This window comes from Pangasianodon hypophthalmus, chromosome 24, assembly GCF_027358585.1.
Source record: "Pangasianodon hypophthalmus isolate fPanHyp1 chromosome 24, fPanHyp1.pri, whole genome shotgun sequence".
NCBI lineage: Eukaryota > Metazoa > Chordata > Actinopteri > Siluriformes > Pangasiidae > Pangasianodon > Pangasianodon hypophthalmus.
Window position 1 is genome coordinate 15,418,718 of NC_069733.1, and position 20,121 is coordinate 15,438,838.

The 20,121-nt window shown below is 37.3% G+C and overlaps 2 protein-coding genes across 3 annotated transcripts; one reads left to right on the plus strand and one right to left on the minus strand.

The window, feature by feature from the left end:
• The first annotated feature begins 1,843 nt into the window (after positions 1–1,843).
• wsb2 (WD repeat and SOCS box containing 2) lies at positions 1,844–11,477 on the plus strand. Its single transcript, XM_026930931.3, has 9 exons — positions 1,844–2,011; positions 4,808–4,976; positions 6,035–6,219; positions 6,537–6,668; positions 7,899–7,999; positions 8,892–9,082; positions 9,670–9,762; positions 10,221–10,334; positions 11,247–11,477. Exons 1-9 carry the CDS (start codon positions 1,954–1,956, stop codon positions 11,446–11,448), a joined length of 1,245 nt encoding a protein of 414 aa, XP_026786732.3. The 5' UTR covers positions 1,844–1,953; the 3' UTR covers positions 11,449–11,477.
• An 85-nt stretch (positions 11,478–11,562) lies between these two features.
• rfc5 (replication factor C (activator 1) 5) lies at positions 11,563–19,886 on the minus strand. Of its 2 annotated transcripts, XM_034299399.2 has the most exons (12): positions 19,728–19,886; positions 18,289–18,353; positions 17,346–17,482; positions 16,954–17,033; positions 16,035–16,108; positions 15,079–15,238; positions 14,678–14,759; positions 14,322–14,451; positions 14,158–14,235; positions 13,548–13,650; positions 12,667–12,721; positions 11,563–11,891 (listed from the first exon to the last, which is right to left on the minus strand). In XM_034299399.2, the coding sequence occupies exons 1-12, from the start codon at positions 19,772–19,774 to the stop codon at positions 11,865–11,867; spliced, it is 1,038 nt and encodes a 345-aa protein (XP_034155290.2). In that variant the 5' UTR covers positions 19,775–19,886; the 3' UTR covers positions 11,563–11,864. The 2 variants fall into 2 exon arrangements, with proteins under 2 accessions (XP_034155290.2, XP_026786733.1); XM_026930932.3 differs by lacking the exon at positions 13,548–13,650.
• Between the last annotated feature and the right edge of the window lie 235 nt (positions 19,887–20,121).

Below are 20,121 nucleotides of genomic sequence, written 5' to 3' on the forward strand. Positions count from 1 at the left end.
TTCAGTGAGTCAGATCATTTAGCTCAGCTCACCAAGAAGAGCCGACTCTTTCGGCTCCCAAACGGTTCAGTGTCATTTTCCTAAGCTGGACAAAGTTTACAACATTTTGACACTTTTTTTTTTTTCAAGTAAATGATGACACGGAGGAAGCAGGTCACGTGTTACAGTTACACTTCAAGAGTGTTTGCATTATCTACAACAAATGAAAGGGAAGAAGAAAACGGCTCATACGTGCGAGTCGGCTCTTCACGTTCAGTCTAAAGAATCGGCTCGCTCATGAACGACACATCAGCAACAAAACAGTGCAAAACCCTGAGAGAAGAAGCTTTTAGTAAACTCTGCAGTTGTTATTTGATGTCAAGATCATCTGAGGGGAAGTGTCTGTGTTTTAATGAAGAATTACAGAAAAATTAAAGGTCAGTTTTGAGTTCAACTTTGAAATTTTCATTTTGAGTTCAGCTTGTGTACTTTTGAGTATTTAAATGCTTTATTTTTGCATTATCATCATCATCATCATCATCATCTTTGGATGTCTTTAAGAGTGGAAATTAGCTGGAACATAAAAATTCTAAGAAACTACTCAGTATTATGGTGTGTCATTGGAATTGTGTAAGCAATACAACACTTAGGGGCGTGCTGTTATAGGAAAATAATAAATGACAGGTTGGTGTGATGAGACTGATTTGAAGCAGAGTCACTGTTGCCTGTAGTAACGTTTTATTCTTCTTACCCCACATCAATTTCTCAACGATTAAATCTTTTTTTATTATTAACGAACAACAATTTTTTTTCCGTTTATAGTTACATTTAGTGTAATATGATACATATGACAAGCTAGTTCACTTACAGCTTTCAAATAACAGCACATCCTGAAGTGTTTTATTTCTCTTATTATTTCACAGCAATTTGCCAATGCAATTTTTTATTTATTAAAGGACAACACATTGTTCTTTTTACCTTATATTTACCTATAATATCCTCGAAACAACTTAGTTCCTGTTGTCCTTTACATTATCAACACTATAAACAGTTGTTTCCTCACCAGCCTCACTCTTGTTTTTGTCTTGAAGTTTATGTAAACACACACCCACACACATATACACACACACACACAGAGTTTAATATGTTACCAAGAACCCACAAGGCATAAAGTGCTCTGTCCTAAACAAGACTCTCCCATGTGGGAAACTTTACCTTGGATTGTTACAGAGTCCTGACACTGGAGACTCCTTCCATGATGTCAAACATTTCTTCATAGTAAACATCACCATATCAACAATTACGCACGTTTCTGTTTATGTGGAGCATCCGCTACACAAGTCCCTGTCTAAGCTGTTACCATAGAAACGATAACGAATTCGAACGAGTGCATTAATATAAACCTGGGATTTGCCTTGTAGCCGGAACTCCTGTCAGAGCCGCCACTATAGACAATTAATCAACAACTTTCTGACCAATCAGATCTGAGAATTGAACAGCACTGAGGTGTAAGGTTAATTACAAGACCAAAGCTTGGATAGTTGTTTGGAGATTTGTTTGTATGTCAATACTTTAGCTGTTTATGTAGTTAAAGCTAAACACCATAAGGTTAGAAAGCCTACTGTTATTTATGTTCATTATTAATTGCAAAAATGAAAAATGAATGTAATGAAAGAAAATCTGCACACGCATGAATGTTTAAAAATAGATTTAACTAATTTTATTTTATTTCAGAATGGTATTTTGGTAGGTGGTCATACGAGGTCATGACTCTCAGGATGTCCCTGTCTCGGTGCTAATTCAAACGAATCGAACCGCGAATCGAGTCACTCAGACGGCTTTGTTCAAAAGAGTCGACTCAGTGTGTCATCTGCGCGCGAATCTGGCGACTCGGGCGGGGGCGCGTCGCGCGAGAACCAGTGCGCTGTGGTTATAATCGCACCTTGATCCAGTGACTGTAATAATGCGTTTTAGATGGAGGCACAGACACAGCTTCCTCATGCTCTCCCAGACACACTCACCAGCCACGAGGGTAAGTCCCGAACCTGCTTTTCACATGAACCTGCTGTGTTAAAATGATGGCGGAGATATCTTCCAGCTACCTGCGAATATGAGACACTGTGACGTCATTAATTAAATCAGCAGTCGCTTTAACTGTGTTGATCCAAATGTGCACTAGGAGCTGAAATAACTGTAACAACCACTGATTTCATTTGTAGCCCATAATCAGTACACTATACCTCTTTTCTCTTGACAACAAACAGAAAATGAGCACACACACACACCCACACACACCTACCAAGGCGACCTCAGCACCCTGAATGGGATGATTAAGCACAAGACAGATGTAGAGTGTGTGTGAAATATAGACCTAATATAACACATCCATACTAAAATATAATACTCTGCTCATGTCTTGAACAGGATTTACAGTGGTGCTACAGTACATAATCTTTTTCTTAAATTAAAAACATAATTTGCTGCCAAAAATCTTATTTAAAGGTTAGCTCTTTAAATTGAAAGTGTTTACACAATGATTTGAAGACATTGTATGATCAATATTGTCTAATACTAGGGGTTTAAAAACCTCAGGCTTCCATACAATATGATACAATTTTGATACTTGATGCGTTCAGTATTTAACAATATCGCTGAATCTGCTACGGTACGATACAATACGATACAATTGAGTAATGTCCAATCGATATGTAACCAGCTTTGTTTGGAATCTGGGATAGGTCTACTGTTGATTCTTGAATTATGACTATGTAGAAAATTTTGAAAGTATCATAGTTACACAAAAAAATCGCCTTCTAAGTCTATTTACGCATCAGTAAAAACTATGGCTTTTTCTACACACAAGTTGTCTGTCCTTTTTTGATAATAGGCATTGTATTGTCGATAATAATCTGTTTATGATTGTTGCCTGAATTCAATGAAATCCTTGCCTTTTAAATCACGTGTAGGCCCGATTCATCTGATCGTTACACACTTATTTAATACATGTCTTTTAGACATGATGGCAATGTTGAAAATCAGTGTTTTTAGGTACAGCTGTTCCCTTCCTTATTTATGGATTTTTCACCATCCATTTCCTTTGGGGCTTGTGCGTAGTGTTGCCATGATTAAGTCAGAATCTTTCAAAAGGTCACTTTAGCTTCTATATTGTTAGTACACATTTGTAAGGGTACACTGGGTCACTTCCTGTTAATTTCTTGAGAACTGCATTGAAAATAGCTGTGTTCATGTGTAGGTAACTTGCAAATATGTGTTGTTTGTATCAAGCTGGATCTCCTTTGTCATTCATGCGTTTGGAAAATGTGATAAGACGTAAACTGAGAAACCATTTCAGCTAAAGTGGGAGAGTGACATAACCTTCATTGGACTTTTTTTTATAGCAAAGTAAATACAATGCAAATACTTGTCTTGGTGGACGTGTATGATGTTGCGGTAGATTTATCCTGATATTATTAAAACAGCTTATTAATATCATATAAACGATTAAAACACAACACAAACAGTAATTACATTTTGTGTATACATGTCAGAAGGTAGGTTGCTCTGTGAAGTTTTCATGTAGTATTGACTCAAGTGCATGTGAGTATGTGTGTAAGAGTGAGTATGTTGTGTGGGTGTGTGGGTGTGTGTTTGTGGGATCTCAGTTAATTCAGTGTGTCAATATGAGTATGAATATCTAGGCTTGAGTTTATGATCTTTTAATAATATCTGAATAGTTCTCAGTATTAGGAAGAACTAAAATGAGGAGTCCTGTTTTACATTAAACAAATCGTTCATGTTATTTATACAACAGAAAGTGCTGATTAATTTTCTATTACAGCAGCTATGACAGCAGTCTGGCTTTAATTCAAACAGCATAAAAAAACAACCGTGTATTTGTTGATATGGTGAAATTTTCTATAAGGAGATGTTTGTTTAACATTTTTTGGAATGAGTCTCCAGTGTCAGGGCTTTGTAACAGTCAGAGGTAAAGCTGTAATAAAGTTTTTCCAACACTGGAAAGTTTTCAGGATAGATGGCTTTACACATTGAGGTTTCTCATTTTTCTGTATTTTGTTTGTCTTGTTAACTTCAAGAGAGAGGGGGGAAAAAAGCAAAAGCTGATGAGGGAACAACGTTACAGCTTACAGTTAACAGCTGCTCTAAATGATAACAGAATTTCGATTTTTTTTTTTTCAGTCTTTGGGAAATTGTTGTGGTAAAATCACATTATATCAAATGCCAGCAACTAAAAGTGGTTTTCTGTTTATAAAAATGTTATTTTGCATATATTAGCATTTTTATTCTAGAAGCTACAGAAAGAGTAATAATGAAACTTTTACTTCTCAATGATGATTTGTTTATTATTAATAAACAACCATATCATTGGTCACTCATTATGCAGTTTACTTCGCCGATCTCTGAAAAGGCAAAAGCCAACCCACAGTAACAGCGTTAGACCAATCAAATCACTTGTTATGTATCAGGTAATATTGTGGCGTGTTGCAGAAGTTTAGTCTAGTTTGCAAGACTTCTCGCTTTGATACTTATTATTACTACAACATTGAATTAATTAAATCCTGGAGTCGGCATGTACCAGAATACACCTTTCCTTGTACTGTTCTATCTCTAACTCCTAAATGGTTATATAACAGGTGTAGGAGAAGATGAGTGGCTTTGAGCTTTGCTTTTTACAGTACATCAAACGTCCTGATTCCCCCAAATAATCCAGACATCCACTTGAGAATCATGTTTTACGTGTGCTTATTAGGTCCAGATAGGTAACTTTTCAACACCCCATGGCTGTAATAATTTACGCCCTGTCTTTCAGATGGAGATGAACTGATCTCGGAGCTGAAGCCTGTTTTCCAACCCCGGCTCTATGGATCACCTGGCTGTGAGACATGGAGCGTGTGCTTCTCTCCGGACGGTACACGCTTTGCCTGGTCCGCGGGTTATGGACTGGTGAGGGTGCTGCCATGGCCTCTGCCTTCCAACCTGTACGTGAAATCCAGACCAGAATTTCAAATTATTGCTGAATCATGAGATGATCTACGACTTTGCAGTTGTGATTTATTGCCAAAAGTTTTTTTTACCAATCCAGAAAAGTTTCATTGTGATTGTGTGCTCTGGACAATCTCTGATGCTCTAGATGAACTTGTGTTTGGGTTCTGTGGATGATTCTTGGTGTTCACGCCAACAACCAGGCAATTAATGGTCACTCTTTAACTATACTGTCAGAAAAAGCTATTATACAGCTACATTTAAATTCTGCAAGGGCTAAACAATGCAAATATACTTACAAAGGTACACCAATGGTCCAACTGAAGCGCCACTACAAGTGTATTCCTTTGTAGTATATTACATTAAGAGGATCGCCACCAGTAACAAGCGTTTGTACCCTAAAAACATTACTGTTTCATACCTTCTTTCCTGAGTCTATGTCTCATTATGGGTTCATCATTGCGATTTTGATTAATATGAAAAATAATGTAAAACATAGTAAGAATATTCCAATATAGCAATTTGTCAATATTAAACAGCCATAGAGTAATTCATAGTTGGGAACATGCACCTAAAAAGTGCACTACATAGTAATGAATAGCTTTTACACTCTGGAGTTTGCTCACCAGCTAGGTTCCTGGAGATCTTGTTTCCTGTTGGACATTTAGTGAACTACACCTGTGACACCAAACTTGTTCTTGGAGATTAGTTCAAACCCTAAGCAAACACATTTAATCCAGGTAAACAGTAACATGTAGGCTTGGGGTCAGAAATGAAATCCGCATTAAGCTAAATCTCCAGGCTGTTGACCTAAAGTTCCATCTAGCACCCTAAACAATTCATCAGTTTGTCTTTTTTGGGGGCCCATTAAAGGTATTTTGTATAACCTTCCTACAGTGACTAGCCCTTTAAGAAAATCTTCCAGGTAGCACCAAGCTTGAACCTTTAACCATCCAAAGAACCCTTGAGGAACCTTTTTAATACAAGTTGAATAGGAAACCTTTTGGGGTTCTGTTTGCACCAAAAACATCCTATGCTTGGTGTTTTTTTGCAGTCATGCTGCGGATTCTAAGACTAATGAGAAAATGCTGGACTGTGGAGACACCGTGTGGGGCATGGCATTCGGGCCACGTGTCTCAAACCGGGCGAAATCTGCCCGACCGTCTGTAAAAGGCCAAGAACTGTTGCTAGCAACAGGCCTCACTAACGGAACAATCAAGGTGTGGGTCATCTCCACTGGTAAGAGTTTTTGCAATACTAAGATAGTAGTTATCAATCCTGTTTTTGGAGATCAGCTCAATCTCAAAAGATCTAATAGCATGCCATATAATCAGCCTGTATGTTTAGCTGGATCATGCGTGTTAGATTTGAACTGTAGAAACAGGGATTGTCCTCACTTGGTCTGAAAGAACTTTGTACTCATTCACACTTTACATAGCAGTGACGCTTATGTAATCTTGATTGTCCTATTAAACACACATGTACTGTATATACACAAAAAAAAACACGCACTGTTATCAGGCCACTTCTTCTTCTAATACTGTTTCCACTTTTAGGAAAGTTACTGTTCAATCTGACTGGCCACCGGTCAGTCGTGAGAGATTTGGTCTTCACTCCAAATGGGAGTCTCACTCTTGTGTCAGCCTCCAGGGACAAAACTTTGAGAGTTTGGGACTTGGCAAAGAAAGGTGACTTTATCTATCATGACATAGACATAGAATGACATAGAATGCTAAGTAGCTTTGTATACAGTGAGCTGCTAGTTTATTATTTACTGCATTAATACCTACTAAGCTAGGGACTCAATTACATAGGCCTATAATCTTTGCTTCCAGTCTCTGCCACATGTTTCAAACGGGTTTTCATCACGTCGGCTTGATGTACATTTTGGTCATAATTTAATTTTTACCATGTGCATACAGAACTCAAAGTGGTGAAACATTGCCTATTACCTTTGGAGGAATCCAAACAAGTTGTGGTATTGACTTAGCTATAGATAGCTAGGTAATGTGTAACTACTGCAGTGATTGCCTCTTGGTATAACACTGGCTTATTTCTCTTTTTTTCTTCAATACCTAATTTTTTGGAGTGATAGTCCTAGGTGTAACTTATTCTGGGGCCACATAAAAAAAATTATTCGCATAATAGCATAAAATGCTTTGGCTCTATTCACTGTGTTTCTCAGGGTGAATGTAATGAAATATCCCCTCTATGATAAAACTCTTACATCCATACTTATATAAATGAATACAGCACAAGCGAGTATCTGACAGTTGTAGGTAACTACTAAGCAAGCTAGCTATTTAGCTAATTTTAGTAATGTTTAGCTATTTCAAAGACAAACCCTCGGCCTAACATCAGCCAGCTAGCTAGCTTTATCATGCTATTAGCAAGCTAGCTATTTATGGTTAGCTAACATACTCCAGTGACAGCCTCTCATTATAATAGTAGCAAGCTTGCTTAATATCAAGCTAACACTAGTAAGCTAGCTTTAGCAAACACTTTTCCTGTTTCAGTTTATTTCATTGTGACACTTTTTGTAAACAACATAGCTAACTAAGCTACACTACTCTGAGAGTTGTTGGCTGACTGAACATTATATACTACATTTCCTCATCCTCTATCTTTCTCCCAGAAAGGATTAAAAGCAGATTTTGCTGTGTTATTGCAGATATTGCTATACAACAAGCTAGCTGCATTAACCTGATAAGCATTCGACTGTGAGAATGTCCCAGTTTTACCTCCCCCACAGCCATGTTTTTTTCTCTACACCGACAAGTTTGTGTACAGACATGTCAGTGACCCTTGTGAACCCTGGGACTTGTATTTTTTTTTTTTTTTTTGTGATTTAGTCATCTAATTCCAATAACTGCTCACATGTGCAATGCTTATATGTTTTAATTTTTTAACATCTTCAGGTCTACCATCCCGTGTGCTCACCGGTCCAAACTACTGGGTGTTCAAATGTTCTGTTTCTCCAGATAGCAGTTTGATTGCTTCAGTCTGTAACCTTGACACAGTGAGTAGATTTATTGATTACATTTAATAAGCTAGACTGAAATAGAGCTGTGCAAGTTGAATTCTGGCTACTAGCTATAGGAGGAAGTTGTGCTTTGCTGACTTAGACTTTTCCTGCCTGAACTCTAAACTTTTCATCAGAGAACATGCACAGACATGCATGTGGGGAGAAAAAAAAACAACCTTTGTTCTTAACTAACAGTGAACTTATGTAATATCTGGAATGGTCCATTAGCAGTATAACAACATTCCACATGAAAAGAGCTAAGAGTCAATGTATGTCCAATAAAACCCCACACTGAAGTTACCTGTAATGTAAACACACACACACACCCACACACTCAGTTTAACCTTGTGTCAGCATTATATTTGGACTAACAGTTAATGCATAATGTCACTTAAGCTAGTGTAAATACTCTTTTATTACTTTATTTTAGATGGCAACTCAAATGTGTCAAATTATAACATCTTTATTGTGAGTTATCTACAAAGTTGTTTTCAACGGGGTAGGCAATGTTTTATATTTAATCATTTTATTATATATTGTACAGTTGGGGTCATAAGTTTACATACACTTTGCAGAATCTGCAAAATGTTAATAATTAAAAAAAAAAAAAAAGGAGGGATCATAAAAATTGCATTCTGTTTTTATTTAGTTCTGCCCTGAATAAGTTATTTCACATAGCAGATATTAACATATAGTCCACAAGACACAATAATAACTGAATTTTCACAAATGAACCAGTTCAAAAGTTGGGACAAAAGTTGGTCAGCTGAGTCCAAGTGAGTCAATCACTTTTCCAGTAAGTGAATTTAAGATACAAATCAACAAAGCTAGTTCCCTTAAATAAAGGCCGATGTTTCTGACTGGACGATGTCCTTTGTCCTAACAGAAAGTTTATCTCTGGAGTCTTCGATCCTTCACCTTCGTCAGGAACTTCAAATATGATCATGAGCGGTCCATGGTGTCCTGTGATTTCTCTGCCGATGGAGCACTGCTTGCGGTTGGCTCTTATTGTGCTGCGACAGGATGGTGGCTGGACCTGTGGGATCCCTACACTGCAGATCACCTGATTAAAGTGGAGTGAGTGAGCCAGTCATTAAAGGAGTGGTTTGTCATTTTTAGGGCCTAGGAGGTGAATCACACCTGCAATGAAAACATGATTAGCTGTACTCCCGTTTAAGCCACTCCATTTCTCTGTTTGTATAAACTATATATGTGTCGTGAGTTGCCTTTTGTTGAGCTGGGGGGTGGAGCTTATTTCAGGGTCAGAAAAATGTCATCAAAAGCCTGTAACAGAGAAACTAGCAAGATACATTGAAAGGAAATATTGCAAATCAGATTGTATCTTTGAAATTATGTGATTATTATAATTCTAGAAGTATTTAAAAAAATATAAACCACACCTTTAACATGCCCTAACCAGACTCATTAGAAACAAAGCTGGTTACGTATAGTCAACTTTAAAGTGATCCTAACGTTGGTCATGTCTACATCATCATAACGTTATCTTAAAAAAGAGAAAGGAGACACTTATTGAAAACATTACAAGTGATGTTTAACATGGGTTTGGTTCTAACCCTAACTGATGAAACTACTAAATAATTCTACAACTGATGGTTTTGTTGTGCTTCTTTTTTCTTTCTTTCTCCATATCACTTTCTCCCCAGGGACTGTGATCTGTGTGTGTGCAGAAATGACAATCTGCTGACGGCTTTGACGTTTTCTCCTGTATTCCCGCATCTGGCTTTCAAAGACTACAGGTGAGACATCTTTATTAATACAGGATCCACAGCCTCTACATATATATATATATATATATATATATATATATATATATATGTACGCACACAACCAGTCAAAACAAGTGTTCCATCAAATACCTAAAATTTAAGGACTTGGATTTGGTCTTTGTCCACTCTAAGATTTAAATGTTCCTTATTACAAAAAAAAATAAAACACAAAATAAATTCCTATAAAATAAAATATAATTTTCCTGCAGAGCTTTTCTTACCTAGATTTTCTAGTTCTAGACTATTACCTTGAACCGAGTTCTTGAATCATAGCGTTAATACAAGCTGTTCAGGTGTGTGTATTTATGTACATGTAGGATAAAAATGTGGTGAGGCAGACTCAGACATGTCTTCAGTGTGACCTAAGCACATTTGTCAGGCACTCTCCCTTTCTCAGTTATAAAAGACGTCCTGGCATTGTTTGACAGGGCGTTACAGATTTGGGACATGGAACAAGACAAACTGGTTTTGGTGTCGGATCGTAACCGGGTCAGCGGACTGTGCTGCGCGTTCCACCCAGGAGGCAGCGTCATCGCTACAGGGTAACTGCAAACAATAACACAGTAACAGAGACTCAGGGCAACCGAGACCACGTTCCTTACATTGTTACGTAGCATGAATAACTACTCATGAGTGTGTTGCATCCTGAGAATTCAGGCTTTTGCAGTGATTCCTGTTGACTGGCAGTTACAGGATATACCTGGAGGTCGAGTCAGCAAAAATATTACCTCATTTCTCTTTAAGGTCTTGTGTAACTAAATAATTTGAATTCTGATTTGAATCATATTCCTAAACTTTCACTTTGAGCCTTAAACGGAACAAAAATAATGGAATTATAAATATCACAATACAGTTAACATATAAAACAATATTTGAGTTTACATAATCTAATTTATTAAAACATAATAATTTTGTCCAAATTTAGCTTCAAATGCCATTATTACAAATTATTTACAATTTTTATATTATTTATTTTAATTTCGTTATTTTGCAGGAAATGCTTAACTATTCTTACTTTTATATTATTTCCATTTAGCTTTGGTTAATTTTTAGTAGATTCTTAACATTAGATGTTACCTCACAGTTCATGGTTCATGTCATTTCTGGGACAGATGGAAAATCATTGTGTCTCTGAGGTGGACTCTCATTTTATTGTGATTTTCCCCTTGATTTTAGCTCTGTGTAATGTTATTAAATGAATCAGTTATTTTTAGTATTTAAAATACTCCATTATTTCTGCCAGTTAGCTACAATCAAACAAATTCCAGCTCAGGTAATTTCTTTTAATGTTGTTTTGGCATGAAGGAGGTGTGGCACAAAAACTTAATTTTAATCTAATGTCACGATATTTATACAACCTTCTTTTCTGTAAGTCATCAGGTATTTAAAATACACTTTTTTAAACATTGAAAATGAAAAATGTTTTTTTGTGTGCTGGTCGTTTTTGGTTCCAGGTGTCGAGACGGACGTGTAAAGTTTTGGAGAGTTCCCCGCGTGGTCCCCAGTCTGCGACATTTGTGTCGTACCACGCTCAGGTACTCGGTGTCCACCTTCCAGGTGCAGGCTTTACCACTCCCAAAGAAAATCCTGGACTTCCTCACGTACAGAGACATTACTAAGAATAAGATCCTGCGCTGCAGTGAGCATTACAGCTGATGAAGAGGAGCTTTTGGTTTGTGGCTGCTACATGAGGCTGCTTTTATTTCAAAGCTTGAACAACACAGCAAAAAATGGGAAAACATGCATATGAAAAAAAAAAAGGACACTGGATAAGAAATACAAATTTATTTAAACAATTTTACATTATATATATATATATTGATGTTGTAACACTGGCTTTTAATAGATATAACAAACTTGATTTTATTCTACACATTTCATTGTGTCAGATTCTTGGGTCATAGACGGAAAACAGGTTTGTGGTGTGTATTTGAGTGAGTGAGAGAGTGTGTGTGTGTGTGTGTGTGTGTGTGTGGGAGAGAGAGAGAGATATATAACTGGACTAGCCATCACTGACTACTATATCTCTAACTGCCTGGAAAGCAGCCACCATTGAACTCAGCTGAATCTTCTCACTGGTTCCAGAGGCCAGGCGATACCTGAGAGAGAGAGAGAGAGAGAGATGGGGACAGCAAGAGACAGAATTAGAGAGAAAGTGAGAAAGCGTGAAAGAGAATAAAATGGAGAACGAGAGTGAGAAAATGAGATGGCGGGAGGACAAGAGAGAATGAATGAGAGACAGTGAGAATGCAAGAGACCAAGATAGAGTGAGAGAAGAAAGAATGAACGAGACAGAATTAGAGAGAGTTAAAGAGAGAATGAGAACAAATGATACGAGAGAAAACGAGAGACCACGAGAGGGCGAGAATAAGTGAGCAAGAGAGAACGAATAAGAGACAACGAGAGAGAATCAATGAGAGACAAAACGAGAGAGTGAGACAACAAAGTAGAGTGAGAGAATGAAGGAACAAGAGAGAGGGAACAAATGAGACAGGACCAGAGTGAACACAGTGAGAGGAATGAAGTACGAAAGAGAATGAACAAGAGCACAAGAACGAATGAGAGAACAGACGAGCAAAGATTGAATGAAATGAAAATAGAGAACAAGATCGTCAGAGTTAACGACGGAATGAGTGCGAGAACAAACGAGCGTGAGAATGAACGAGAGAAAGGAGGGGCTTTAAATCCTACTGTAGTTCTTTGAAATACAGGAACAAATTATTTATATATAATTTTGTTCTTTGCCACTTCATTTTGTGACGTTTATTGAAACATCTATTTATGTAGCATCTATATAAACCTCTGAATTTTATCTACACTGTTCTGATGACGTGCCAACTGGAGAACGTGTAAAAGAAAGTAACCGCTACTCACTCGATGTCTGCAAGCTTTATCAGCAAGCCCATCCGAATCGCTGGAGGAAAATCCACTGGAGCAGAGCAACAGCAGAAAGAGAAAACAGATCAAAATAATGGCACCCTCACCATAATTGTAATCGATCAGCTAGACATTTTGTGTCTTAAGTTCATTTCTTTAGTTTTGCACTGGAGCAACAAGGCTGTATGGCTAACAGGTAATTACGCTGTAGGTCTAAAATCATCATATATGCCTCACTTTGGGTTGTTTAGGGTCTCAAACACACTTGTTTCCATTCATATTGTTCATACAGAATGGCTTAGTAATACAATATGTTCAAGGTGTGTGTGTGAGTGAGAGAGAGAGAGAGAGAGAGAGAGAGAGAGAGATTCAGAGTTTCAACATGTTTTTGGCCAGAGACTCCACTTTAAGGCCTCAGAATCATTTCTAACGAGAAACCACTAGGGCTGGACAATATAATGATATAATGTCGATATCGTGATGAATTATGGCACGGTACACTTTTCTGAGATATCACTGGTATGGTGATTTTTTTTTTTTTTTTTTTTTTTTAAGTTTTTATTAATAGCAAACTAAGTAGGACTGAAAGGAAGAAGCTGATTTGATGTATTTTTTAACTTTTTTAACTAAATAAAAATTGTAATTTAAATTATATTTAATATAAAAATATAGAGAAATCACAGGACACCTATTTAAAATTATAAACGTTCAACAGATTTCTTTTTATTTTCCCCCTTTTTAGTGTTACAATTTAGTGTATGTAGGCATTAAAGGGAGTCAATATTTTACTGTTTAATATCTTATTTAATATTACTTACTTACTAGTACAAATAAATATGGAAAATTATTTTAAAAAAGAAAAAAGTTTAAGCCATTACATATAGTTGCGTGGAATCCTGCTTCCGGTCCAGAATATGTGTTTGTATTTAGATTGGCTCCTCTCAGTCATTTTATAGGCACGCCCCCAACGCCCTTTCTCACCTTCATAAATCATTACAAGGAGAAGAAAAATAATAATAAAAAAAAAAAATCATTCAAATCTTATTCAACTACACCTATTTAACCCACAACCTTTACCTAATACACCTTTAAATAAAAGTATCATCAAACTCAGTTCAACGGTTTGTAAATTTTTTTAATTTCACCTCTAACCATGACCATAAAGACCACACTGATTAACATGACAGCGTACTAGGCTTAAGAGGAGCTCAGTAATAATAACAATAATAATCTGCCAGCTTTAATCATTATTTTAAAATATCCTATAAAACATTTATGTGCATAGAACTACATTATAAATAACTGTTACTACAAAGTCTCCTGGCGACTCCAGTGCTAAATCGGATGCTATAAGCATGTCTTACTCATTAGCAACATTCATCTCGTAGCTCCAGGACACAAGCTAAAGAAGCAAACGTATCTTGGGTCATCATCGGCAAGTCTGCTCTTCAGAGTAAGCCTTCATGTGAACTCAGTGAACTCTCTTACCTCTGTGTATGAGAAGATGCAGCTCGGTCAGAATGTCGTGCAGCGCTAAACCTTTCAGAGTTTTCAGCTGTAGGATTTCTGTTAGCATTGCTTTAAGGAAGAACACATCTTTACACATTAGTGGCATTAATGCTAAGTGGAGAGTGTAAAAGCATTAGGGATACGGTTATATGCCGTGGTGAAGTCTTTGTTCAAGGCCCAGTCCAGTATGTTGGCGATGTCTGAGCGCAGAGGATGTCCTGTGCACGTGTAAACCGTCTCCTCAGTCACCTTCCCATAGGCCATATGAGTGCTCTGTACAGACGACACACACAATTCACAATGTTCATAAATTGCTGTGGTATAAGAGGAATAAAACACTTCAAGATGTGCTCTTATAGAAAAAATCATCAACTTCAGGGTGGTAACAGTATCTCCGCTTTGCGTCACGCCGCATCACACCACTCGAACGTTGATTATTTTGCTATAACAGCACACCCCAAAGTATATCATTGATTATTTATTTCCAACACACAAGCACCTGTAGAATGTTTAACGATCGCCTCATGTCTCCTGTTGACAAGGTCACAATAGCCTTCATGCCATCTGGAGTGATTTCAATGCTGAGAGAAACATACAGAGAACAAAAAAAGATATTAACAACTAGAATATTCATGAGTATGTTCACATGCAGTGGCATGGAAAAGTTTTAGGAGCTGTCTTTTAGTGAAAAGGAAGCACGAAATAAAGAAACTAGCCAGATTTATTTTTATAGCAGTGTTGCAAGTGAGTTTTTCCTAAGATGTCTCTGAAACAACCTCCAAACTGATCACTACAGATCTAGAAACACTTAAATATTATGGACTGCACCTTTAATGCCAGTGTACAATTCTGAAAGTATGAACTGTGAAAGCAAATATACTCCGAGTCAGTGAGCTTCACCTCTCCTGCTGGATGACATGCTCGAGTCTGGGGATCATCTGAGTCTGGGACAGAGGCCCGAAACGGAAGCGTGTGCATCGTGACTGCAGCGCAGGGATGATTTTAGACAAGTAGTTACAGATCAGACAGAACCGAGTGTTCTCTGTGAACTTCTCAATCACTGTAGGGAGAGGGAGAGAGAGAGAGGGAGAGAGACAGGAGGCAAGAGACACAGACAGACAGGAGGCAAGAGACAAAGTGAGACAGAGATGCAGGAGAGAGAGCAACAGATACAGACAGAAAGCAAGAGACAGTGAGAGAAACAGACAGAAAGAAAACGAGAGAGAGAGACAGAGAGAGGGGAGAGAGAGAGCAAAGACAGACAGAAAGCAAGAGAGAGTGGGAGACAGACAGAAAACAAGAGACAGACAGAGTAAGAGAGACAGTAAGAGCAAGAGAAAGAAGAGAGAAGGGAAAAAGCAAAAGTGACAGAAGAGAGAGAAGACAGAAGAGTGAGCAAAAGAGAAGGGAGGGGAAAGACAAGAGAAAGAGCGAGATGGTGAGGGAGAGTGAGAAAGATATAGCAAGGCAGAGAACCAGTGAAGAAGAGTGAGCGCATCAGAGAGACAGAGACACACACAGAGTGAGAGAGACACAATCAGAAAGCGAGAGACAGAGAAAAGACAGAAGAGAGAAAGCAAACAAGAAGGAGGGGGAGACAGAAGAGGGAGAGCAAGATAGATGTCACAAGGTAAAGAGACAGTGAACAACACACACATACAGAGAGAGAGAGAGAGAGAGAGATTATTTAACAATAGCAGCTATTTTAAATCATTTTAAATTTACTCTGACTCTAGCCGTCCTCTTCACAGCGCAGTGGGTTTGGTCAGTGAATCAAAGGCAGACAGTTTGATTTGGACACAGGGCCATGTGGAAGCCCAGCAGGTGAGCTGGTAGAGGGGCAGATGGTTCAGTACCTCTCCTTAAAGCGTTCTGAGCGTCCTGGGTCATGGCATCCGCCTCGTCCAGAATCACCAACTTAAAACCCTTCCTACACAAACCACAACAAAACACACACACACAAACCCATGAGCGATGAGAATAAAAACCAAGCGATGTTTTACCAGGCAGAAACGAGCCAACATCGTGAGCCATACAAATTTACACACACGTTAACATTGCGTAGACAATTTTTTAAAAGCAATAATAAAAAAGAGAAATAAAACGACTATGCAAAATACAGCTGTGTGTGCCAAGTTAGGCATTCAAAGCCTGTTATTAAATTTGTAGTAATTTAAGGTTGCACTATAATGGTTAAATGTAAATCACAAACATTTTGCTCAATATGGAAACAAAGAAATGATTCAGCCATTTTGGGAACGAAAGAATTCATTTCTACGCTGTACAACACAAGTGTGTTTTCTTTATAATTAGGGCCGGGCAATTAAATGTATTTTATTTGTGAGCACCTTTTTTGGGTTCCTTCATTTAATAAACATGATCAACTGCGACACCCGAGAGCTTAACTGTAGTTAGCTAACTGAAACATACTGTATGCTTCTATGTTTGTTTGTAAGTTTCTATTTAGGATTTAAATTAATAAATCCGCTCAATAAATCTGACTAAAAAAACAATTAAAAGATTTACAATTTTGAGTGAATATAGGCTTATAATATGTAGAAGCATATAACATAGGTGTACAATGTGGAAAAAAAAGGACTGTATTATTTTACTGTTTAAATTCAAAGATGCCGTTGAAATGTGATTTCAATATTAATATAAATGAACTTGATTATCACGTTAGCTCTTATCGTGCAGCCCTGATTTATATTTTTAAGATCAGGGAAATGTACTGAACAGAATGAAATGGTCTTGAAACATAAGTGCTGCTCTTACTTGAAAATGGTCCTGGTGCTGGCGAAGCTGAGGATGGGGCCTCTTACCACGTCTATACCACGGTCGTCTGAAGCGTTGAGCTGTACAAACGAAAACAACTTTTATTTCATTTAAAAAAATGCATATCCACTGAGGAAAACTTGATCATGTGCTCTCTACCAAGCAATTCACACTAACCATAGTGATGAAACAAAGGACTGAATCTGTAAGAATCCTGATTCTACAGGTATGTATTTTTATTTTTTTAGGAAATAAATCAATTTCACACATTCCTTTTTTATCTATATGGAATTTTATTTGTTTGTGTAAACGTGTTTATGTACAACAGTAATGTTATTTGTAATTTTTATAAGAACCTTACATCTAGCATTAACAATAAAAGGCTGCAGTACCTCCAGAACCATGGAGTTGAACTCTTTATCCTTGTAGAGCTGCCTAGCACAGGCTAAAATGGTGGAGGTCTTTCCTGTTCCCGGAGGCCCGTAAAACAGCAGGTGAGGCAGTCGGTCTTCTCTAATGAACTTCTGAACTGAAGAGGAAGAAGAGTCAGACATGCTCATGAAAAAGAAGCCACAGTTCTAATGAATTTCGGTATTGTTAGCTAAAAGAGGCCATTCGGCTGCTTGAAAGCCATGTCATAATACTAAGCATGCCAAATCCCCTTCACCAGTAATAAATAACTCCACTGTGCAAAAGTTTTTTTTTTTTTTTTTAAAGCAGTGATTTTTTTTTTTTTTTTGCTCATAGAAGAATTATCCGGCTGTGCTGGGCGCTTGCTGATTTCAGCCATGTGCTTTCCGAGCAGACTGAGATGGAGTAAAGAGGCATTGTGGAGTGTCTATAAAATGACCAACAAGAGGTCCATCTAAACACAAAGAAGCAACACAGTTTTCCAAATGGGTTTTCTCAGACATTTAATATACTTGTGCTGAGGCTATGGCTTAAATGATTTTTTAAAAAATCTTGTTCAACGTATTTACCATTCTTGTACTAGTAAGAAATAATTAAAAAAGTTAACTATAGGACCTTACTGAAGCAAATGCTTTAAGGCTGTACATGATTTGTTGTTGCTTTTGAGCACCAAATGTAATGCAATGAGCTCTAAACACAGGTAGGAATTAAAGTTGTCAGATTAGAGGTTTCTGGAGAGAACAATCAACCTCAATCTCAATCTCAATCCAAATGTCACTTATCACCTGCATTACAGTTCTGCCCACTTCTGCACTTCAGGCAGAAACGCACACTTGCTTGCTTGCGTGAGCAAATAATCCATGTATGAAGAACAGGGCCTGTATCATTCGACAGTTTAATTTCATTCATTCATTACATACTTACTTGTACTCAGAATGTCCTGATGTGAGATCAAATCATCCAGCGTCTGTGGTCTGTACTTTTCAACCCTACGAAAAAAAAATCACAATTCAATCTTATTTCTAAAAACAATTTGGAATTGTTTTATTGCATCAGTTACATGTGACCATAGAGTTTAATTCCTAAATCTGTAAGTAATCACAATGTCAAGTGAGAGACTCAGAATCGGGAAGCATTATATAATGTTATAATTAGGTAACATTAAGCATTAAGAATCCTAGTGAAGTTCTTACAGAAACATTCACTGGTCTGTGATTTTTTTATTATTATTTTTTTTTTTGTTACAGTAGTAACAAAGGAGTAGTACAGTAGTAAAAATGGAAGCCGGTATCTGCTTCCATAGCAGTATTTAGAAAATATGACACAGATTTATTACACAATTTTTACTTTTTACTCTATCCTGCAGTTGCAAGTTCATGTATTACAGCTGCAACTTTTTATCTCACAAACTGTGATCTAGTGTGACTTTGTGATCCGGTCACTCACAACTGAATGATCTTATCTTGCAAATGTGAGATAAAAAGTTGCAGTGGTGAGATAGTTTGTGTAATGTTTTCTCATATGTAGCAACTTCCATAGAAATGAGAGTGGAAAACTCAGGAATGAAAAGCTCTTTGGCTGTAATAAATATATTTAAATTTAAACATATACACATTTAAACAAATGAGCTCAATAATTGAATAGTTGGGGTCCATTAAATTTATTTTGCAGTTAAAGGGACCTTCAGAATATTTATTCACACGACTGTTCATAAACAAACAGTAAATGAGCCAAAAAAAAAAAAAAAAGAGAGAGACATTTGTAATATCGCGAGATTTGACAACTCAACGCAACTCCATTTTCTAGCAGCGAGTTTGGTTCCACGACGAGACAGCAAATTGTAGCCAACTGTAGCCAAAATGTAGCTACTAGCACGAAAGTGTCCAAGAAATAACCTAGAAGACTGGTGCAAAAAAATTTACATAAATGCACGCTAGCCAGCTAATCATCTTAGGAAGAAGGTTAAACAAAATAAAACCAATGTTTATTCCCTACCCGTATTCCTAACAACTTCCGCGTTAGCGCTAAACTGTCCAATCAGAAGCCTGCAAGGACGACGTACCAACCAATCATAACACAGAACACGGCAATACTAGCCAATCAAAAGAACAGGAGGCGGATTTTTCCGGAATTAAAGCGCAGAAAATCAAATGAAGCAAAACAAATCCAAACAAAATGGAACATAGTTACAGCAAAACGACTAAAATGAATGTTCAGCTATTAATTCAGCTAGCATGGGCTCCTTGTAAGTCAATCCGTAGCTTCTCTTTATATCTTCTTTTTATAAACGTAACGCAACTTTAGCTTAATTTAGCCATATACATGCTCGTGTTGCATGCAGTGTTAATTTCCCACACTCTTACCATGGCAAATTCCTGGCCTGAAGAGGTACCTTGCTTGTTGATGCCATTTTGATCTGTTTTAATCACAAGCAACACGATATAACCTGAAATCTCTTTTGGCGCGCTTTCTGACAATACTTTCACGTCAGTGAGCGCTGCTTGACGGCGGCTGGCCCATCCAATCACAGCTGCGGAGCTAAGTGGTTGCCACGCCCACTTAATTCTGTTACCACGCCCACTTTACTAAAATGGCGTAACAAATGGAAGCCCTTATTTACAATATTTACATCTTCATTTAATTAAAGTATGCCATTAAAATAATGTATGTAGAATAATACATTTGCATAATAAATGTGTTTTAATACATATTAAGAAACTTTTTAATAAAAAATACCAGAACCTGTCAATATGGATT

Coding starts and splice junctions, on each gene's coding strand:
- rfc5 (XM_034299399.2), bottom strand. CDS start 19,774: ATGGCATCAACAAGCAAGGTACCTCTTCAGGCCAGGAATTTGCCATG. Junction 15,239..16,034: donor TCAGAACGCTTTAAGGAGAG/GTACTGAACCAT, acceptor CTCTCCCTACAG/TGATTGAGAAGTTCACAGAG. Junction 14,760..15,078: donor CATGTCATCCAGCAGGAGAG/GTGAAGCTCACT, acceptor TGTTTCTCTCAG/CATTGAAATCACTCCAGATG.
- wsb2 (XM_026930931.3), top strand. CDS start 1,954: ATGGAGGCACAGACACAGCTTCCTCATGCTCTCCCAGACACACTCACC. Junction 9,763..10,220: donor CTGGCTTTCAAAGACTACAG/GTGAGACATCTT, acceptor ATTGTTTGACAG/GGCGTTACAGATTTGGGACA. Junction 10,335..11,246: donor GGCAGCGTCATCGCTACAGG/GTAACTGCAAAC, acceptor TTTTGGTTCCAG/GTGTCGAGACGGACGTGTAA.